Source organism: Hemicordylus capensis, chromosome 4, assembly GCF_027244095.1.
Source record: "Hemicordylus capensis ecotype Gifberg chromosome 4, rHemCap1.1.pri, whole genome shotgun sequence".
Lineage (NCBI taxonomy): Eukaryota > Metazoa > Chordata > Lepidosauria > Squamata > Cordylidae > Hemicordylus > Hemicordylus capensis.
The window spans coordinates 16313592-16334906 of NC_069660.1; the positions used below are offsets into that span (position 1 = coordinate 16313592).

The following is a 21315-nucleotide window of genomic DNA, read 5'->3' on the forward strand; positions in this document are numbered from 1 at the left end:
CCGCAACACTGTGCATCATGTTGGCCAATTGTTTGCTTGTTCTCTGTCATTACTAGTAGGAAGCCCCAGAGCCCCAGAAAACAAGCCAGCAAGTTCACAAAGGCCACCTTGGGAGGGGAGAAAATAAAGGGGGAAACACCCCAACGGTTTCATGTTTAACAAACTATAGCAGATGCTGTAATTTTAGCTGCTTGTGGTGAAAGGCATTTGACAGGAAAACATTGTTATTTTCATGCTTGCAAGGAGGTAAATAAATGCTTAAATATACCATTTGGGAAGTTTTAACACGGGGGAGGAATGAGTAGTAAGTGACATTTTGGGGAAACGCCAGCTGACATGCAGACTAATGCGTGCTAGTGCAAAATGCAAACACAAAGAAGGTTACATAGCTGGGCTCAAACATGTGCAGTCTCTTGCAGTCTAAATCTGCTTGTGCGGCCAAGATTGCACACAGCTCGGTATCATCCCCTGGAACATACATGGAGCGAGGAGGAGGTTTCACAGCAGGAGGTGCACCACAGATTGCACAAGGGCACCCTGTTGGACCAGTGCAAAACTAGTCTAGAATTGAAGCTCTTGGCTTAGTGAATAGTGCAACATCCTTGCACTAGTGAAACATGTGCATTAGCAACCAGCATTAATCTGAATATCAGTCGAGGAGGCGGGTCTCACAATCCGTGAGACCCGCTTTTTCCAAAACTGTGGGGAGAGTGGGCTAAACCCGCTCTCCCCACAGATGATCAGGCAGGGAGCCCTGGGTGGCCGGATCGGCCACCCACACAATTTCCGGCTACGTGACGGAGCCGGTGGGGGCTTGGGGGAGTGGGGGCCATGGCCCCCGCAAGCTCCAGCATGCCCTGTGCGAGCGCACAGGGCATGATGGCGAGACCCCCAGAGCCAGAAGGCGGCTTTTCGCCTCCCCTCTGGGGGTCTCCTCATGAGTAGCCACATCGCAGAGCCGCACCGCAGCTACTCACAATCCAATAGCCCGAGTTTGCAGAGCACTTGCTCCACAAATCCGGGCTAAGGGGCGGGTACTTGAGGGGGTTAGCCGAGCCCGGTGGTTCTTATGGTTAGGGCTAGGCTCTCCTAGTCCTATTTTTGCTAATCATGTGAATAGCCCCACTATCTTGTAGAGATGCATGAGGCAGAAATTTGTCTGGGGCATAGCTAGCAAGTTAATTTGGCTCCTAGAAGCTACACATGTTGGATCTCTGCCGGAATGAAGCCAAATTCATGGAGGACAAGTCTATCTGTGGCTAATAGTCATGATAGTTAACTGAACCTCAGAAGCAGTATACTATTGAATGTCCATTGTTAGGGTGCTACAGTCAGAAAGGACTATTGCTTCAAGCTTGACCTGTGAGTTTCCAAGTGACATCTGGAAAGCAGGATGCTAGATTACTTTTTATTTTATTTTTATTTTTTTTTACATGTTATATCCTGCTCTTCCTCCAAGGAGCCCAGAGTGTTGTACTACATACTTAAGTTTCTCCTCACAACAGCCCCGTGAAGTTGGTTAGGCTGAGAGAGAAGTGACTGGCCCAGAGTCACGCAGCACGTCTCATGGCTGAATGGGGATTTGAACTTGGGTCTCCCCGGTCCTAGTCCAGCACTCTAACAACTAGACCACATAGACATTTACACTGATTCTTCAGGCTGTTTCTTATGTTTTGGGCATGAGGGTGGCATTTATTTGTTCAGAATATTTTATACCACTTTTCAACAAGAAAGGTTCACAAAACATTTTACACAGAAAATAAATGGGAAAATGGTTGCCTGCCCCCAAGGGCTTACAGTTTTAAAAAGGCTCACATGATGTGCACATAACAAAAATTGTTACAGTGCTGCCCACGTCGTGGCAAAGCTCTAAATGTTCACTGGGTTACTCTGGGGCAGTCACGGATCTCTCAGCCTAACTTACCTCGCAGGGATATGATAACCGTAATGCTATACACCGCTCTGGTCTCCTTGGAGGAAAAGCTGAATATAAATGCAAACGACCAAACACACCTACATACCTGCGGAGCTGGGCTCTTCCTCCCTACTTACCTTGGCACAGTCACACAAGGAGACTATTCTCAGGTGAAAGCAAAACAGGTTTTGCATGCGTGTGAGAACCACATGGTTCCTGGCTGCAGCACGGCAGCAAACCCTTTTGGGAGCCCTGGCTGCTAGCCCACAAGCACTCTCTCACCCTTGGCTAGCTGATCGTGTGTCGGTGCCGCTTGGCACCTACGCACGAGTAGCTTCCCAGCCTGCGTCAGGAGGTTCTCCATAATGTACCATGCATTTGCATGGTGCATTATGGGTGTTTGGGGGGCCTCCCGAACCCCAAACATGCCAGGAGCAGCTGGTGAACATCTGGGCGAGCGATCCGCTCACCCAGCCAGAAGAAAAGGATAATCTGCAGGGGAGGGAAGCATTTTGTAGGAAGCTACCCAGGTTTGCCTCTAACCTTGCTTCCACACAATCACTATGGGATGTTTCCATTCTACCATTCAAGCATTTTCTCTGACCGTGAAAAAGGGCTCAGTGCGAGGCTACTTCCGTTAATACCAAAGGAAGCAGTGTCAATATAAGAACATAAGAACAGCCCTGCTGGATCAGGCCCAAGGCCCATCTAGTCCAGTATTCTGTTTCTCACAGTGGCCCACCAGATGCTGCTGGAAGCCTAGAGGGCAGGGGTTGAGGGCATGCCCTCTCTCTTGCTGTTACTCCCTTGCAACTGGTACTCAGAGGCATCCTGCCTTTGAGGCTGGAGGTGGCCTGTGGCCCTCTGGCTAAGTAGCCGTTGATAGACCTCTCCTCCATGAATTTATCCAAACCCCTTTGAAAGCCATCCAGGTTGTTGGCTGTCTCCACATCAATGTGTGACTACACAACACTTAGTAGGAGTGCAACAGCCCACTGTGTTTGTTAGAATCTTACAACAGAGCAGGCAGCTCACCGACAGCTTCTGGTTGTACGCAGCGCATGTGAGCGAAGCAAAACCCAAAACTTAACAGCAGACACCAGCACAGGTCACTGGAAAAGGTGCTAGGGACAGTTGCTACCCCGCCCCCCGCTCAATGTAAGAGCCCCATCACCTGGAAGGTAGTGCTTTGCCCTGTCAGCAGGGGCCTCTTTTAGAAAGCTCCCCTTTAGAAAGCAAAACACAAAAATCTAGAAGCCAGTCACAGGGAGGAGGAAGACAGCTGGGGCGGTGGTGAAGGGAATGAGTGGCAGAGGGTATTGCTACTGTAGTGGCAAATATTCATAAGTTGGATACGGGTGGTTTAACTAGTGATGGTTGGGACATGTTGGAGAGGAATTATTTAAAACTGATTGCCATGTGGAATAGTTCTTATAAAAATGTTTGGTCTTGAAATGCCTGAAGACTAATTCATCATGGGAACAGTTTTCGCCTCCGCTGACAGCTTCCTCAATCCGTCTCTGTTTCTGCAGAGAACCCGGCCTCATCAAACTTGGGGAAGAGGAGGGACACAAAGGGAAGCTGAAGCCTGCAAGTGCTGTGATTTGGTTTGCTGTCGAGTTTTGAGTCCCCACAGTCAAGCCTCGCAGCTCTGAAATCAAGATGAAACAAACATTTTCTACTTTGCTGCAGGCTACTTATCAGCAGAATGGAAACATCCCACATACTTATTATATACCATCTACATAAGACATGTGGAAAGAGATGCTTTCCAATTTATTGTAGCATCAATGTCCCACAGTTATAGATTCTGCCGTCACTACTACTATTAGGAGAATCAGTGTGTGATTTCAAAATTGATTCTGTTTGCATTCCAGGTGAAATCCATGTTCATTAACCTCGCACATATGGGAAGAACGGTATATCATCATCAGGAATCCAGAAGTTACTTGTAATTGCATCCCAGAGGGAAATTTATCCTATTGAGTACAGGCACAGAGAGAGAGTAGTGTAATAGACATAATGAGGTCATTCACACAATCGGAAACTGTGTTCTACCTGGGTTTGGGAACTGTGTGTAATCCCAATTTTTGATTGTGTGGAAGCAAGGTTAGAGGAAAACCTGGGTAGCCTTTTCTCCTACCTTGCTTCTACACAATCACTTCTACCCAGGTTTTCCTCTAACCTTGCTTCCACACAATCAAAAATTGGGATTACACACAGTTCTCAAACCCAGGTAGAACACAGTTTTCGATTGTGTGAATGACCTCAATACCTTTTGGCTGGGGAAGACCTGGGTTCAAATCTCAGCTAAGCCATTAATCTTGCAGATAGGCACATAGGAAACTGCCTTATACCAAGTCAGACCATTGGTCCATCTAGCTCAGTATCGTCTACACAGAATGGCAGCAGCTTCTCCAAAGTTGCAGGCAGGAGTCTCTCTCAGCCTTATCTTGGAGATGCCAGGGAGGGAACCTGGAACCTTCTGCATGCAAGCATGCAGATGCTCTTCCCAGAATGGCCCCATCCCCTAAGGGGAATATCTTACAGTGCTCACATGTAGTCTCCCATTCAAATGCAAACCAGGGTGGACCCTGCTTAGCAAAGGGGACAATTCATGCTTGCTCCTACAAGACCAGCTCTCCTTCATAAATGACCAAAGGCTAGCAGTGATCCCTCAGCCTAAGCTACTTCACAGGGTAGTGGGGAGGAAAACCCACACACAACTTATTCGGAAGAATGGAAACACATAGCTGTAATTAAATAAAATGGGGAAATGGGATGTAATTAAATACAACAGGAGATTAAATAAAACAGGGAAGGAGATATTCAGTCATACTTGTATATTCCTTACTTACAAATTCCCATAAAGATTGAATAACGGGTGTCAAGTGCAGCCAGATTTGTTCAGATGCATTTGTATTGCACAGAAATGTCATCCTTCAGATGAGTTTCCATCATGGCATCTCAAAATGTCATATCGCGAATGCTGAATAACTTTTGGAAGCTGCTGTATTTTGTTGGAGCTTCATTTAAACAACCACCTCTCCACCCCATCTTCTGTATGAGTTTGCTTGTATTCAACACATGACAATGTCCACTGGCACTTCTTGCACAATTGGCTTCCTGCTGCCTGACCTTTGCATGTGGCATGCTCCCAGATGGCGAATCTCTAAGAAATGTTGGGCATGCATGACTTTGCTTTAGTGTCCAGCAACACAGGAGATTCATAGTAATTTAAGCCACCCTGCAATATCATGGATGGTTGATAAAGAAGGTATAATTCCTTTTTCATGTACTGTTTTTATTATTGTGAATGTTCATTATGACAGGCCTTAGGGCATGGAGCCACTCTGGAAAGAGCACCGCTGGCTTTCTTACATGCAGAAGGTCTAAAGTATCTATCTATCTAGTCCATTTTTATACCGCCCTAACCCAAAGTCTCAGAAATTTAAAAGCAGAAGTACTTTCCAGATAGCAAGGAAAGGTTCAGGACCTAGGAGAGCTCTTCAGAAGGGGGAATGTTGATTTGATCAAGTCCAAAGTTCAGGTAAACACTCAAATATTCAAGCAGGGCATTACTTGCTTACTCATATATTCAAGCAGGACTTAAACTGAATATATCTATATATTCAAGCAGGGCAAAATCTCACCGAATGAGTGAAGTTCAAAGCGAACTCATTAATCAATGTGCACTGGGGAACCTTTGGATGATCTCGAATTGTGTCCTCTTTTCCAATGCTCCCTGCCCCAGGAGAATCACTTTGCAGATGAGTTAATTAAAATGACTGATCTTAGCCACCACTCCCAGATTCAGGGCAGTCCCCAGAGATTCCCTGAATCTGAGTTCCCAGAGATTCCCTGAAACAGATCCTGGGATTTCGAGGGAAGATATTTAATATTGACCCTGAGCCAGGGTCAAGTCACTATTAGAAGGCTTGGAGGTAGAGTCATTATACCTAATGGTACCTGGTGAGTTCATAAGAAAGGGTTTGAACTAAGGACCTTATTGATCCACATTCTTAGTCTCTAGGCTACACAAGCTATTTGGACACATTAGATGCTGGACAGAAATCAATTAAAAACTGACACACTGTCAACGGTAAAGTGGTTGACTGAGTGATAAATCATGATGACAGAACAATCACTGCTCATGCTTCAGCAAGATTTGCCAGCAATACTGTGTTTAGAGCATTTACTCTAAACTGATTTTGGCATCATCATCAACAAAGCAGTACAACTCGGATTTCTACATGTGCCAAAGTCCTGTGAATGGTCAATATGCCAAAGATGAGATCACCACCAACTAAAATGCCTTGGAAGACTCAAATAATCTTGGAGCCTTGATTTAATTAAGGCAATATATATTAACTCCTACTTGATGAATTTCAGTCTAATTCCAGCCCTTTAATTCATATCTATGAAATAAATCAGATCCCTTAAGTCTTAGAATATTACCTAGTACTGGACTGTAATTACACATTTCATACTGTAATTAGTGCATGTACAGTTGGCCCTCGTTATCCTTGTCCCAGCATCCGTGGTTCTTAGGTGGCCAGAAATTACCTCCAAGGTCATTTCTGGCCACCATTTTGCTTAACGAAGCCATTTTGTGGCTCTTCCTTTAAAAAAAAAACACCATGATTTTTTTGTGGAAAACTAAAGGAATTGGGAGTCATTGGTGGACAGCTGGAGACCACGGTACAGCATTTTATTTCTCTTATTTCTGTCTCTCCTTTTTTTTTGCCCCTTTCAACACCCCCCCCAATTCCCATTGCCTCAAGGTCTCGCTATCCATTGTTTCATTGTCCATGGTTGGCAGCAAATAACAGAACCCCCACAGATAATGACATTTCCTCTGCAATCACTTTGCCGCCTCATTTTTTTTTTTACATTAACAAAAATCTGTTTTGAATGAGGCTGTCCTACGGAGTCATTCTTCATTCATACAGCTGCAAAGCACTGAAAACAAATGCGGGCTACAGGTGTTTGCCAAACAGTGTCCCAAAGGAACTCTAAAAAATATCACAGCACTAAAACATCCCAGAGAGAGCAAGGATGAAGCTCAATATAAGCCATATGTGATCATTCCTAAGCTATAACAGGTGTGACAGATTTGTTAATAACACAGTATATTTTGCACCTTCCAAAAACGTTGAATGAAAAATCTTTGGCATCTTGCAATAATGACAATGGGAAGAGCGGAAGATCAGAGCACAAAGCCAAAGTAAATCATGTACAGTAGACAGAAAGTTGTACTTGAGCCTATGAAAGGTCAAATTCCGCCGAAGCCACGGATTAGCTGCGCTTTGCCATTTGCCTCTGTAAAACAGGACTAAAATTAACCTGCCACTCTTGGGAAGCACAACCCCAAACCAAAATGACCATGGTCATGATCCAAAGAAGCTATCCGAACATGCAAAAACCATTCATAGAGTCAGAACCTTATTTCAAGTTATCAGCAAAGTAGCTCCCATGGTTGAAGAGCAGAGCTTCACAATGACAGCCCTCCAGCTGATGTTGGACTACAACTTCCATCATCCCCTGCCACCATGGCCAATAGTCAAGGGTGATGGGAGTTGTAATCCACCATCTGCTGGAGGGTCGAAGTCTCTGTCAAAGCGACAAGGTGTTGCTCTATTTATTAGTGGCTTGCCTCTCTGGCAGCACCAGCACCTGAAGGATAATCTTCAAAGCAAGTTATGGCTGTATAACTGGTGCTTGTCCTGTATGTGCACACCGCTTGTTTGGATCACACCTACTTGTTTGAAGCTTTGCTTTCTCTCCCACTCTGATGTGCTTTTGTTTATGTCTATCTTTTGAGCTGCTGCCATTCAACACACTCAGTTGGGTCTTCATCCCTCTTCTTGCAACATGTCCAAGCTGAGTGAACAAGTGCATATAAGAGGTAGCAGGCTCAGGAGTGTAGCTTCCATTGGACAAGGGTGCCTTGCAGCTGGGGGGCACATTCTCTTTTTGAGCGTGATGGGAGGAGTAGAAGCTCACTGGGGCTGGGCTTCCTTTCTCCGTCCTCCCACGGCGCTTTCTCCTCCCAGGCAGTAGACCGCCCCTCACCACCCTCGATGCTCCAGGACATCGCAGCCATGCTGCCTGGCCCTGATTTGCTGCCATCATCTCTGGTGGAGGATGATGACCCCCAGCGGTCTTGCACCTGGCCCAGCTCCATGTCATCGAGCCAGCGCTGCTGCTGGTCACCCTCTCTCTCTCTGCACAGAAGGTCAGCCAGCAGAGCAGAAGGCTTGCAGGGAAGGGTTAGGTCCGCCCGCATCTGATGCCAGATGCAGGGGCGTGGCTTGGGTATTGGGGCACATGTGACGACGGTCCCATAGCTCCGATTTGTCCCCTGGCCCCTGGGAACCTCGCTACTCCTCTAAGCTGTTTGTGGACCCCAACCACATTCTGTGTGTTCATTTGAAAGTCTGCATGGTGTGTTCACACAACTGTACACTGGTGGTGTTCTCTCCACATAATTAGGAATTCCATTCACAAGGAGAGAACCTTAGGGGTGTGCAGTTGTGCATGAAACCAGATTCACCCCTACACCCTATCCAGGTAGGGCTCGCTCCACAGTAGCAAAGAAATTATCATGCATTACATGGTTTGGGAAATAAAGGCTTTTTGGTTTGTTCTGGGACTGGAGTAAGATGTATGCCATTGCCTGGTCACGGGAACCTCCTCCCAACCTGACAAATTGCATAATAGTGCTAATAAACATACCAATCCACTCTTTCAACAGAGATACAAAGGCTTTGCCAAATTAAACTTTCATGAAAACTAATGTGCACTGAACATCTGTTATCACAGCTCACTGCAATCAGCCATCTCTTAGTCTGCTGCTGGGTGCAATGGGATATAATTTGGTATCTCTGTCTGAAAACATGACCATAGAAGTTAGCCTTCCTACACTTAATCTGGTATTGGGGCCAAATCAACCTCTCTTAAGTCACAGTTTTCCAAAAAGCATCAAATGATATCTAACTGACAAGGATTCAGATTTAATATAAAATATGACATTATATTAGCTTTATTTTTTCTATATAAACCTACAAGAGAAGTCTGAAAGGTCTGAATTACTCCAAATGTTAATTCCTATGAGATTTTGCCTTACTCATGATTTTTCTCTATGAACGCAAGCTCTCCTGGGAGTTATTAGCACATGGATTCATGATGTGGGGTAAATGTTGAGAAAAGCCACTTCGAATCACACTTGCAGCATTGAGGGAAGCAGCCCTTCCCCTCTGCTCTTGGTTTTTGTTTTGATACAAGTTCACATGGCATGCCTCTGTGTTTTCTTTCTAGCCAATGGGGGAGGGGAGAGATAACTAAAGAGAGTATCCTTCTTATCATGCTAATGATTATACATCAGTGCTTCTCCCTGTTTGCAGCATGCCCTGCATGAGCGTTTTCAGAAAAAGGAGCTTAAAACCAGCATTTTAAAAACCCTTGAGAAATACCTTGAGATAAGCTAGAATTTGCAAGACAAAGCCCGATTTGTGTGTGGCGTGGGTCCAAGGATGTCAAAGGGACTTTGGGGTAAATTTGGCTGGTGTGTGAACGCACACACTCTCTCCCGAAGGCGATTCGGGGTAGAAACCCTGTCTTTAAAGCAGGCCTGCTCAACTTAGGCCCCTCAGCTGTTTTTGAACTACAACTCCCATAATCCCCTGCCACAGTGACAAATAGCCAGGGATTATGGTAATTGTAGGCCAACATCTGCAGGAGGGCCAAAGTTGAGCAGTCCTGCTGTAAAGCCTCCTGGAGGTATCGTTCAGAAATACTGAATCTATGCCACCTTAAACTGCTGCATCATTATAAAGAGGTCCTTTTGTCGTTCAATGATAGTTTTCACAATCGTTGGCCATTTAGAGTCTGAAATCTATGACACAGTGTTTCTGCCCTCTATATGTGTGTGTGTGTGTGTGTGTGTGTGTATAATTACATTTAATTTGTGTCTGACACCAAATACCTTTTCAATGACATTTTTAAATAAAAGAAGGTATGAGGTTTGAAGAGTTACAGAACAATGACTTCCCTTGCCATAGTAGAATATCTACTCCTTGATGGAGAATATCAAGTGACATAGCTTAGGTTAGGATAGGAACAGAACCTCCAAGTACTGAAGAAGTCTACCTCTGAATGCCAGGTGCTGGTAGCAAACAACAGAAGAAAGCTTACGTGTGAATTTCCTGGAAGCATCTTCTTAGTCAGTGTGGGAAAGAGAATGATGAATTAGATGGACCTTTATTTAGTATGATCAAGTGGGGCTGTTCATCAATTTGTACCCACATTGTACCAAAAGTAGTTGACTTTGTTTTGTTTTGTTTTAAAAGCCCAACTGTATGTTTGCTCACTCCGAGTTCAGTTCACCTTTTCAAATGTTAAGTATGCTTTAAGCACACAAAAAATGAATAGAAAGAACAAAGAGTATGTTATAAGGGTTTAGTACAATAAAAGAAAAGAAAAGTGTTAAGGCATAAAGCAAGTGCTGGGAAAACTTATGCACAGAATGACAACTTGAACTGAATTCTGCTGGAGATATTCCTGACTTTTGAACTTCAGAGTTAACTCCCTCCACACCTTTTTCATATTTCCATGGTACTGAAATGGAAATGAATTTCAAAGGGATAGCCCAAAGCTTCGAAGGGATAGTGCTTGATAATTGTGCCAAAGTAACAGAGCAAGACACTATTACAACTCAAGTATCACCGCCCTCTCTACTTATATTTCATGTAACTGCAGCAATTTCTTGTGCTTTAGATTAGGTTCAACCTAAAGCTATCATCACCACAAAGAGAGAGAGAAAGAGAGAGGAAACTCTCAGTTTCAAATGGAGATGATGTCCTGCACTGTTTTTCTTTCTTTATTTAGGACAAACCCTGATATACATAGGAACATAGGAAGGGTAGGGAGGATCGCCGGAGGCCAGGTCTACCCGGCCTCATCCCGGCGGGTAGACTGGGCCTCCGGCAGAAGTTCCATCCGGTGTCCTATCGCGCGCACGCGCGCCCAAGGCCCCAGTTGGGCCGGGACTTTGCCAAGAGAGGAGCTCTGTTCGCGAGCTCCTCTCTTTTTTAGAAAACAATGTGGTGAGCACTAGAGGGGGGCAGGTGGGAGGGGGGGCAGGACGGCGGCAGTATTTAACTTTTGGCCCTAATCCGCTCGCGGGGGGTGGGGTGGCGGGGGCGGCTGGTTTCCAGCGCCCCAATTACACTGTAGAATACGGGTGCTGGAGGGGGCAAAGAGGCGGGAGGGGTAAGCAAGCCCTCCCTGCCCTAAAAGAAAGGCCCCCCTTCGGTGCCGGTCCGGACTGCTCCGGACCACGCACATCCCTACCGGTGAGGGGTCTCCTCGTGAGTAGCCACGGTCCAGAGCCACGCCACAGCAGCACACAATCCATTAACCCCGGTTAGTAGAGCCCTCGCTCCGCTAACCTGGGCTAAGGGGACGGCTTCTCAAGCGGGCTAGCCACTTGTAAACCACCGGGCTTGCCTGCTCCTTGAAATCCATAGAAGCTCTTAACAACACAACTAAATACCTTTTTGGTTGTGCAGACCTTTACCCCTTAGGGGCTGCCAAGTCTCTCAGCTGTCCTGCTTCTGTTTGTCTTTTTAATGATGGTGGTGTGTGTGTGTGTGTTAGAGATTTTATTGTTTAACAGACTATAAGCTTTTAAGTGTGATTTTAATGGAGCTTTATTGTATTTAACCTTGGGGTGCCTTATGAAAAGTGGTATAAATATTGAACAAATCTGTCAATCAAACTGTAAAATATAATCACAGAAAAACAAACCAGAAGCAATCACTTGCCAAAATAGAGAAATCTTGCATCCTCTCCCAAACCCCAGCAAGGATGCCTGGTTTTTGTATTTTCTCAGGTCAAAGGTTCCAACATTTAGGGCCCTCTGCTGTGAAGGCCCGCCTGCCCTCTAACAGCCGCTGTTCCTTCTTGCTGCCAGGATGGGAACAGCTAGCCATATTGCCTGGCTAAAACTCAAGTGGTGTGTGGACTCATTTAGGCAGGCATGAAGGCTGTTCTCATGAGCAGCCCAACCCAGACTAAGGCAGCCTAGCCTGTGTTGGGCTAGGGATGTGCACAAAACTGGCTGGCCTGGTTCGAGGCCAAACTGGCCCCAAACCCAACTGGGCCAGTTTTGTCCGGCACCCCCTCAAACACCCCCCCATTTTGGTTCAGTTCGAGGGGGTTCGTGGACCAAAAATTGTAAAAAAAAAAAAATCCTTGTACTCCTGGAGGCGGTGGTGTGTGTGTGATCCATGGAGGTTCCCCCTCCCTCTGCTGGACTTCTAAATCACCCCCGCACCCTGTTCGGGCACCCTTCAGCTGGTTTTCGGCCTTCACCCAGTGGCCATGTTGGGGGCTGGGTGCCTGCGCACATGGCCTCTGCGTGGCCTGGGCCATGCTGAGGCCATGTGCGCAGGCACTCAGCCCTTAACATGGCCACTGGGTGAAGGCTGAAAACTGGTCGAAGAGTGCCCGAACGGGGCGTGGGGGTGATTTAGAAGTACAGCAAGGGAGGGGACCTCCACAGATCACACACACACCACTGCCTCCAGGAACTCCCCCAAGGGGGGTACAAGGTTAAAAAACCCTTTTAAAATGAATTTTGTAAAACTCATTTTCAGTCCGCAAACCCCTCGAATTTCAGGGGTGGGGGTGGTCAGGATGTGGACCAAACCGGAGGGGGGGTTGGTTTGACCCTAAACTGTTGAACCCCCAAATCAAAACCGTGAACCCCCGAACCTGTTTGCACATCCCTAGGTTGGGCTACTCATGCAGAGCATTTGGAATGAGCCCAATCCTGGCAATGCCCTCATGGATAGCCCAACTTTGAACCCCAGCCCTTCGCCTGTGTTAAGGGCATGAGTGCACCCTTAACCCTGGTGCCAGGGTCATGTGAGTGCTCCGGCTGCCGGCAGCTCACATGCACACAGAGACAGGCAGCAAGATCACCTGGCTGAGGGTGGATCCCTCAATGTATCACATGCCTAGGATGCTGGAGGACTTCCTCCTCCAGCTCCCTGCTCTGCCACTCGCAGAGGCACCACTCGTGTGACATGGTGAGCAGCAGAGTGAACTGGGAGGGTGATGGTGTGTGGGGAGGCAGGCAGGAGAGGCCTCCCCCTCACCCACCCTCTCGAGGTTGTATTCACGACCTCACAGTCATTTGACTTTACAGCACCCACTGCGATGGTTGGTGCATTATTGTTCACAAAAATCAGCCATTTCCCCTAACAACCATCAAGGCAAAACATATCTCTGTGCTTGTGCAATACTCATGCAGTTGTAACAGATCCAATCCAGGTATTAAGGAACCACAAGACATCTGTTTCTCTAATTCCCCACTTAAATTCTCTGCTCCTAGGCCTCCCTTTGTGCCTTCTGCCAAGTCGCTTCCTAAGCCTGATCTAACCTCACCTCCTCTACACGTCCAGCCACTTTGAGTCAAAAAGCATACATCATTTTAATTTAATTTCTGGACATTAGTTACTCGGGGCTAAAAATAAAAAGCCACTCTCCTGACCAAGCAAAAAGAATTGACACAAACATGCATTATGTAGAAGATGGCTATTACAATCAAGAGAGCTCTGTTTTGTCCTACAATCTCCTAATGAAGCATGCCACTCCAGTTTTGATACAAAGCATTATCCTGAGTCACTCTCACACCCACCAATAAACACATACATATATTCTGCATATGTTTGGAGGAGGCCAGGCAAGCAGTCACATAACCACCTGTTCCATGCGCCCTGTAGGTGATATTTACCAACGTTTTAGCATATTGTCAGCTACTGATTGAGGGCTGCCGGAGACGTTACCATTCTTCCAAACACATCACGATATATGAAAACAAACTCTGTTTTTAAGCTGTTGGAAGTATTTATCTCCCTTAAGCAAAACAGTCATGTTCTGGGGAAATTGTAACTTTGCTTGACAAAGTTCCTATCACAACCTCTGAGAAAGGCCAATGCCTTAAATAAACCCTCATAGTGTGGCACAGCAGCCACTGGCATTGCACCGCCTCTAATCACAGAGATGACAGCCTCATTTAACTGCCTGTGTTACAGTTACTTTGCTCTCATTTCATCATATTCTCAAGGATGATGAGCCTGACAATGAAAGAGAACCTCAATTGTTGTAAAAGATATTATCAAATCAGCAGCATGCAGTGGGGAAAATATAAGCAGAGAAGAAAAGGAGAGTGCTTTTTTGTGTTACAAAAATATCCAACCATTATAGTTTAGATAGTTTTAATTTAAGAAAGAATAGCTATTGTGTTGACACTAACTGTGTCTTAGGCTGGAATTGACAGAGTGTTGGACCTGAGGCAGAGAGATCTGGGTTCAAATTTCCACTTGGCCATGAAGTTTATGAAGTGACCTTCCACACAGCAGACCATCAGTCTTAGAGACCCACTGGTGCTGCTGCACAACTTGAAAGGCAACTCCAACAGGGTAGTGGAGGGGTTCCCAACCTGTGCTTCTCCAGATGTTGCTGCTTATTGTGCCTGGGGATGGCGGGAGTTGTAGTTCTGCAACATCTGGAGGACCACCAGTTGTGCACTTCTGGTGTAGTGTGATGGGGCTGCTGCGGGGTGAGTTAGAATTTCTTCTGGAAGTCACACATTGAAGCTATTCTCATGATCACTGAAAAGTGGGCTAAGGGAGCTTAGCCTGCTTTCCAGTGATTGTGGGAACCACCAGGCTCGCAGGCAAGCCTGGTGCTTTCAAGGCAGCTAGCCCACCTAATTACCCCTCCCCTTAGACAAGGTTAACAGAGCAAGTGCTCTGTTAATCCATCAGGCCAACCAAGGCACAAACCCCCAAGCCAGTAGGAAATGGGACTAAATAACCTGATTCCCCCAAGAGTGTCTGGAGCTGGGAGGCCAGTGCCCTCAATTACCTTTGCCCAACCATGGAAGGTTGGAGACAGGTTTATAATTGCTTAACTCTGAGGGATCCAGTGCAGGTTTCTTTAGAAAAAAAATCTAATAATTGCTTCCCGCCCTCCCTCAGAGAAGGGTTTATAATATCTACTAGGCCTTCTACAACAACCCCTCTGCTAGATAGTATTAGCCATGTTGAACATGGCTGTATTAGAAGTAAGCAAGACTATTGTGGCATGAACTTTGCTCATTGATAGCCTACTGTATCATATGCACGAAGGGGTTTAAGATGGTGGAAGGCCCATAAATGCATGGGTTGAGGTACTCTTGAGGGAAATCAAAGTATGAATTAAAGCTAATTCAAATTATCTATATTCAAATTAATGATCAAATTAATTTCTCTGTCACAAAAGCACTCTTTCTAGGGTTGACTAGGGTTAATATTTTTCAAATAAAAAAGTGTTCCTCATTCAAAATTAAGTCCGTCAAGTTTTTCATGGTATGGGGATAGGTTATGAGAAGCAGTACACCAATAATATCTCTGCATATCAGGTGGCTTTTAAAAGCACAGGAGCCAGTAAAAAGTGGCTAAATCCTACTACTTCCTGTCTACCCAAAACGGCTCAATGGGTGAGAGGAGAGAAGGAAAGAAAGAAAGGCTCTTCTTTAGTTTACTCCTCTTTATGATGTTTCCCCTCTCTCATACAGGAAATACATTTATGTATTTATTACATTTCTATACCACCCAAAACTTGCATCTCTGGGCGATTTATAATTAAAATAATTAAAAACATCAAATCACTTAACAATTGAAATCATTTAAAACATTAAAAATTTTAAAACATTTAAAACCCACACACACACACACACACACACATTGCCAGAGTTGGGGAGCACACTTCAAAGGCAGGAAAGCAAGTTGGCACTTCCAGCTAGCAGGAAGTCAGACAAATGGCAGGCAAGCTAAAGACTCATAGTCTATTTATTTATTTCATTTATTTTTTATATTTTCTATCCCACTCTTCCTCCAAGGAGCCCAGAGCAGTGGACTACATACTTAGGTTTCTCCTCACAACTACACTGTGAATTAGGTTAGGCTGAGAGAGAAGTGACTGGCCCAGAGTCACCCAGCTAGTCTCATGGCTGAATGGGGATTTGAACTTGGGTCTCCCTGGTCCTAGTCCAGCACTCTAACCACTACACCACGCTGGCTGGTAGTCGGATTGCACAGAAGGAAGCCCTAATGGTTTCCCTCAGTGACAGGTTGCTTGCCAGACTGAGGGAAGATGACAGATTTGGGAATGTTATTTTATTTCATGTCTGCCCCACTTTTCCGGCACTTAGCGACCTGCATTTAAAACATCAAAAATAACAAAAAAGGCTAGCAAAACAAAACAGTCACCAGTTAATTACATGGAGCATCAGAATTACATGGAGCAGCAGAAACAGGTAACTGATAATCCACAGTCATGCAAGAGGACTATGAGAGGAAGTCATATGAGACTGTGGCGCCAAGAGGCTGTCTAGTGTCTCCTGATTCCCCAGGCCTGAAGAATGCTGAGCTGCCATGTGAGAGTCTCATCTGTCACTGCCTGCACTTCTCTCCTCTGATCAGCAAGGGTGATTTCCAGACTAGACCCTACAACAGGGTCAGGACGCAGTGTGCTTCCACACTTCCTGTGTCTTGACACTGCAGTCCCTACGGGGACAGCAGGGTGCCGTTCTCATTTCCAATGCCTTGTTGCAAATTTAATAGCTGCGATACAGAGGAAGGATGCCGTATATCTGTTTGGGCCTGGGGTTTGGGCCCGGGGTATTTGAGGGACCGCCTGCTCCCAAGGGTTGCTGCCCGCTTGACGAGGACATCTGAGGGGGCCCTGATCCGGGTGCCGACAATGAGAGAGGCCCGGCTGTCGTGCACTCGGGACAGGGCCTTCTCTGTTGCTGCCCCCAGACTTTGGAATGCTCTCCCAGTGGCCATTCGTTCCTCGGACTCCATCACGGCTTTTAGAAAGCTTGTTAAAACTTGGCTTTTTATCCAGGCTTTTACATAATCGTTTTTACTGCTGCTTCTGTGTGTTTTTACCTGTTGCATTGTTTTTATGCTTGTATTTTATAGATTTTAAATTTGGTTTGTTTTTATATTTTTTAGCTTAATATTTTTATTGTCTTTTTATTGTATGTTTTAACTTTTGTAAACCGCCTTGGGGTTGTCTTTTAACGAAAGGCGGCATAAATGCAACAATAAATAAATAAATAAATAAAATATCCGGCATGAAAAAGTTGCCGTTTTTTCGGGTTGTTAGGTGCTGTGAGACTGCTCCCCCTACTGTTTACAATCAGAATGCAACTTGCCTGAATCGAGGCATTTGTGGCTGTTCCGGCAGCTAGTTTGGAAAGTGCCCAGCTGTGGTGATGCAAGGAGCCAATACATGATCTGTAGGAGGACCATACCTGACACCACAGGTTGTACTCGATGACATCTGCTCCAGTTGAAACATATACATTCTGAACAAGTGGAGGAATAGCCATTTCAAACTCTGTGTGTGTGTGTTGTGTATGCCTTTGGTTCTTGGCTTTACAAGATATATAGAACTTGTTGGGGGATGAAAATCGCTATTTCCTACCTTGCCATCTCCAGGTAGTGCTTTCCTATCAGAGAAATTCTTTTTGCTCTGCTACCCTGATGGGAACTCTTAATGTGTGATGTGCTAAATCAAATCACTTCAGTATGGTTTTTCATCAGTTAATCGCTGCTGTGAAACGGCATGAAAGGTGGTGTACTTTGAGGGGGAAAACATTTTTTGGAGGGAAATATATGTAGCCCAAGGTTGTCTTTCTTAAGCAAAATATGAACATCTAAGACAACAATTCTGAGCAACATAATACTAATACTAATACTAATACTAATACTAATACTAATACTAATAATAAAAACAGAAACACCTAGTGGTACATCTACTCTTACATTAGGAAAGCTCTGAACTGCTGCTGTCTTTTGTTGTTTCATCTTTCCCCCCCATTAAATCAGACACTTCTTCTAAATCAAGCCCTCGGGGAGTAAGAGACAAAAGTGATGAGAATGCAGTGTGTGAATACAAAAGTGGAGCATGTGTTTTATAACTAACTCTGCTCAGAGATCAAGGGAAATGCCATTGTTTATAGCCATCAGAAAAGAATCAATGTAATTATATTTGTAGTATCAATTCAGGTCATTATTCTAATACATATACCACCATGCTACAAGAGCAGTTTGCAACTGAATTGGTATATTTATTTCTTAACTCTTTCCTGACAAAGATCACCATCACCATCACCACCATCTAAAAATAATAATTTTCCACATATATGTACGTGGATCAAACAGGAGCAAGAACAAAGAGGAATGCCACAGTTATAACCTCACTGGGATACTGATGTACTAGTTGTACACCAAGCCCTAGTACATAATGTCTTACATGCCTTAACCCCCACCACACTGCACAGAGGACATTTATTGTAACTAGCAATATGCAAAGTAGTCCCACACCCACACATTTAATTCTGACATGAGGTGGGAAGAAGCCCAAGTCCAAGACTTTGTCCCATGCTTTGCCTAGTGTACAATGTACATCCTGGATCCATCAGTGAACTAGCTTATAGATATACTGTGACTCCTGACCTGGACACCCCCCTCCCTCCCCCCACACACAACTGAGGGACAAGGCAAGCAGTTCTGGGATAAGAAAATGAGAAGACCCTACCTCCAGACCCTAGACAACCCCCTCCCCGCTGCCAGGACCCCAGAAGAACTTGGAGAATTAGAGCCAATACCTCCAACATGACCTGAAAGTGCAGCCTTGTCTTCGCCCTCTGACCCTTGAGGACTTTGTCAGACATCTCCCAACATTGCCAGAGCCAGCACTTAGAACATCAGGTAAGGGCCCTTTTAACAGCCAAACCATTTCCAATGATGGAGCAGAGCCAATCCACTCTACCTGGGCAGCAGTCATAAAACCCAACAGTCAGTGCTAAGTTCCTCCTGATGCAGCATGCTTCTTATTCTGTCTTATCCAGCTCTCTTTATTTCCTATTTAGAACTCTCTGAGGTCCTAACCCCTTTTCACTTGGAGTTGCCAGAAGCCTATAGTCCTATCCAGCTGTTCACCAAAAACCCACGCTACATGAGCAGAACATCCCAAGTGAGTCCAGAAGCCCTGCCTGTGGTGAGAATCTAGCCCATTAGTCTCCCTCCCATCCACGATCTCCACATTTACGATGTTCATCTGAAGAGGCGAATGCTGCAAGCATGACTGCAACCATTTCTGTGACCAGTGGACTGAGGTGCCCCACATATATCCCACCTCTTGGATTCCTGAATTAATTGTGATGGTGATGCATTGGGACACCACAGCTCAGTTTTATCCACCCTGACCCACTATGAACAAGCACCAGATCTGAGACCTCCATGCAATGGCTTGCATTCCAGATCTTCGACACACTGTCCATTCAGGGGGCAGGAGAAATCTTCCATTTGCCAGCAAGGAGGCTTGGATCAGTGTCCACCTCTGTCTTGAAGGGGACAGGGTAAAAAAGGGAAACATGCCCTTCTTACTACAAGCTTGAATCACCTGACTCATGGCGCAGCAGAAGGTGCAGATGCTCTGTGTGTCACCCAACCCTTTTTCAAGCTCTTCATGTTGCTCCATACTGTTCCCAGCTTCCACTTCCCAGCAGTGCCACCTTAGCCACCGCAAGATCCACCTCAAGACTTACAACAGGTACACAGCAATATGGGGTGCAGGGAGTGTGATGGCACAGGGGCCGCTGAAACCCAGTGGGCTGCACCCTGAGATGCCCTCACACCCCCTGATGAGCACAGAGTCCACCTGCCTTTGTGGACCCCACTGTTCGTCCATCCGCTTACCCATCGCCACCTTGTTTCCCTTTGCTGGGCTGCAATGCAGAATGATGACACCACTGCACCAGTGCCAGTTCTCACTGGGAGGGGCCAGCACCCTTGTGCTGGTGTGAGGATGTTATTCGACAAGCAATAGAGCAAGCAGGATGGTGAGCAGTGGCAGTGCTAGTAGTGGTAGGGGCTGTGCAAGTGAGTGGTGGTCACCTCAAATCCCACCCTAGGGCTGTCCATAATGCCGCTACACCACTGGTTTGCAATCATTGTGGGAAAGTTAGGAAGCTAAATTAAACCATGAACAAGATTGTAACGTTCCAGGTACATTTAAGTGTGCATAATCATAGTGAACAATTATCATGCTGGCATCTAACCAGCAGTGGCAAGCACACCACAACTTTGGGATATTTCTAACACAAGCTACTTTAGAGGGGGGGAAAGGATACCATAAAATAGCTCCCGCCCATTTCTAAAGTGACTCTAGGTACATTCTGCACTTACCCTATTAAGTTGCCTGCTCCAAGAAATACAGCAGGACGAGGCTTTGAAAGAAACTTTAGGGCCCCAGTGAGACAGTGCTTATGGCCAGCAGCTCCTCACAGATCTCAAAGGCTGTAGCCCCGATTTGAGGCTGCCAGTTTATAAACTGACCTCAATCCAGATACGGATCCTGAGGAGTGGAAACTAGAACACATTCTGTAGCTCAGGGGTAGGCAACCTTGGCTCTCCAGCTGTGGTTGAACTACAACTCTCCTCATCCCCAGCCAAAATCAGTTGTGACTGGGAATGCTGGGAGTTGTGGGCAACAACAGCTGGAGAACCAGAACAACTATCAGAACCAGAGCATCTCCTTGCTGTAGATTAATCTCCCTGTAGATGAACCTAAAGAGGCATGCTTCAGGTATCTTCCCTTTTGACTAGTATCACCATCAGCTCTGTATCAAAAAGCATCGATACGTGTACACACATGCATGAGATCACAAAGGATTAGGGTTTAAATCAGACTACGCCTAGATTGTAAAGTCATATGTCCCATTGTATTCATAGCATCATCTCACACCGCACATAGAAAATGACTGTGAGGCTATCGAAAACCCGAAGTCACTTGCATGTCAAACTGAGACTGCGCAATCCCAGAACCACAAAGGTGATTACAACTAAACACATGACATCAAAAGTTATCACAGCACCCCCAACAGTACGTTCTACCCAAATGGAAAGGGCTAGATTGTTCTTACTTTTCTGCAAAGTTTCCAGCCTTTTGCTACTCAGAGAAACAGAACAGCCATGCAGAGACTTTTTCTTATGCTTTTTTTGATGTAAATACAGCAGAATCTGGAAGCTTCCATATAAATTAGAGAGACTTACCTAGAAAAAACATAAAGAAGAAGAGGATTACTAAATAGAGCTGTATTAGTTAAAAAAAAAACACAGGCAGATTTGGTTTGCCGTCAAAGATGACAAATGGCAGGCTTACTTCTGTATTAATAATGCATTATTAATTTTTTTAAACAAAAATTAAGTTTTCAATTATATATAGAAGCTAAGCAAATTTTAATCACAAAGCAGAAGCAAGAAAGCAGT

The 21315-nt window shown here is 45.4% G+C and overlaps 1 protein-coding gene across 1 annotated transcript in view; it reads right to left on the reverse strand.

Annotated features, from left to right (window-relative positions):
* The window catches only part of CDH4 (cadherin 4), an 803867-nt gene extending 782777 nt beyond the window's left edge, over nucleotides 1-21090 (reverse strand). The window contains exon 1 of the mRNA XM_053245224.1: nucleotides 20970-21090. Within this exon, the coding sequence (XP_053101199.1) occupies nucleotide 20970 (1 nt within the window). The 5' untranslated portion in view covers nucleotides 20971-21090. The remainder of the gene's footprint in view (nucleotides 1-20969) is intronic.
* Between the last annotated feature and the right edge of the window lie 225 nt (nucleotides 21091-21315).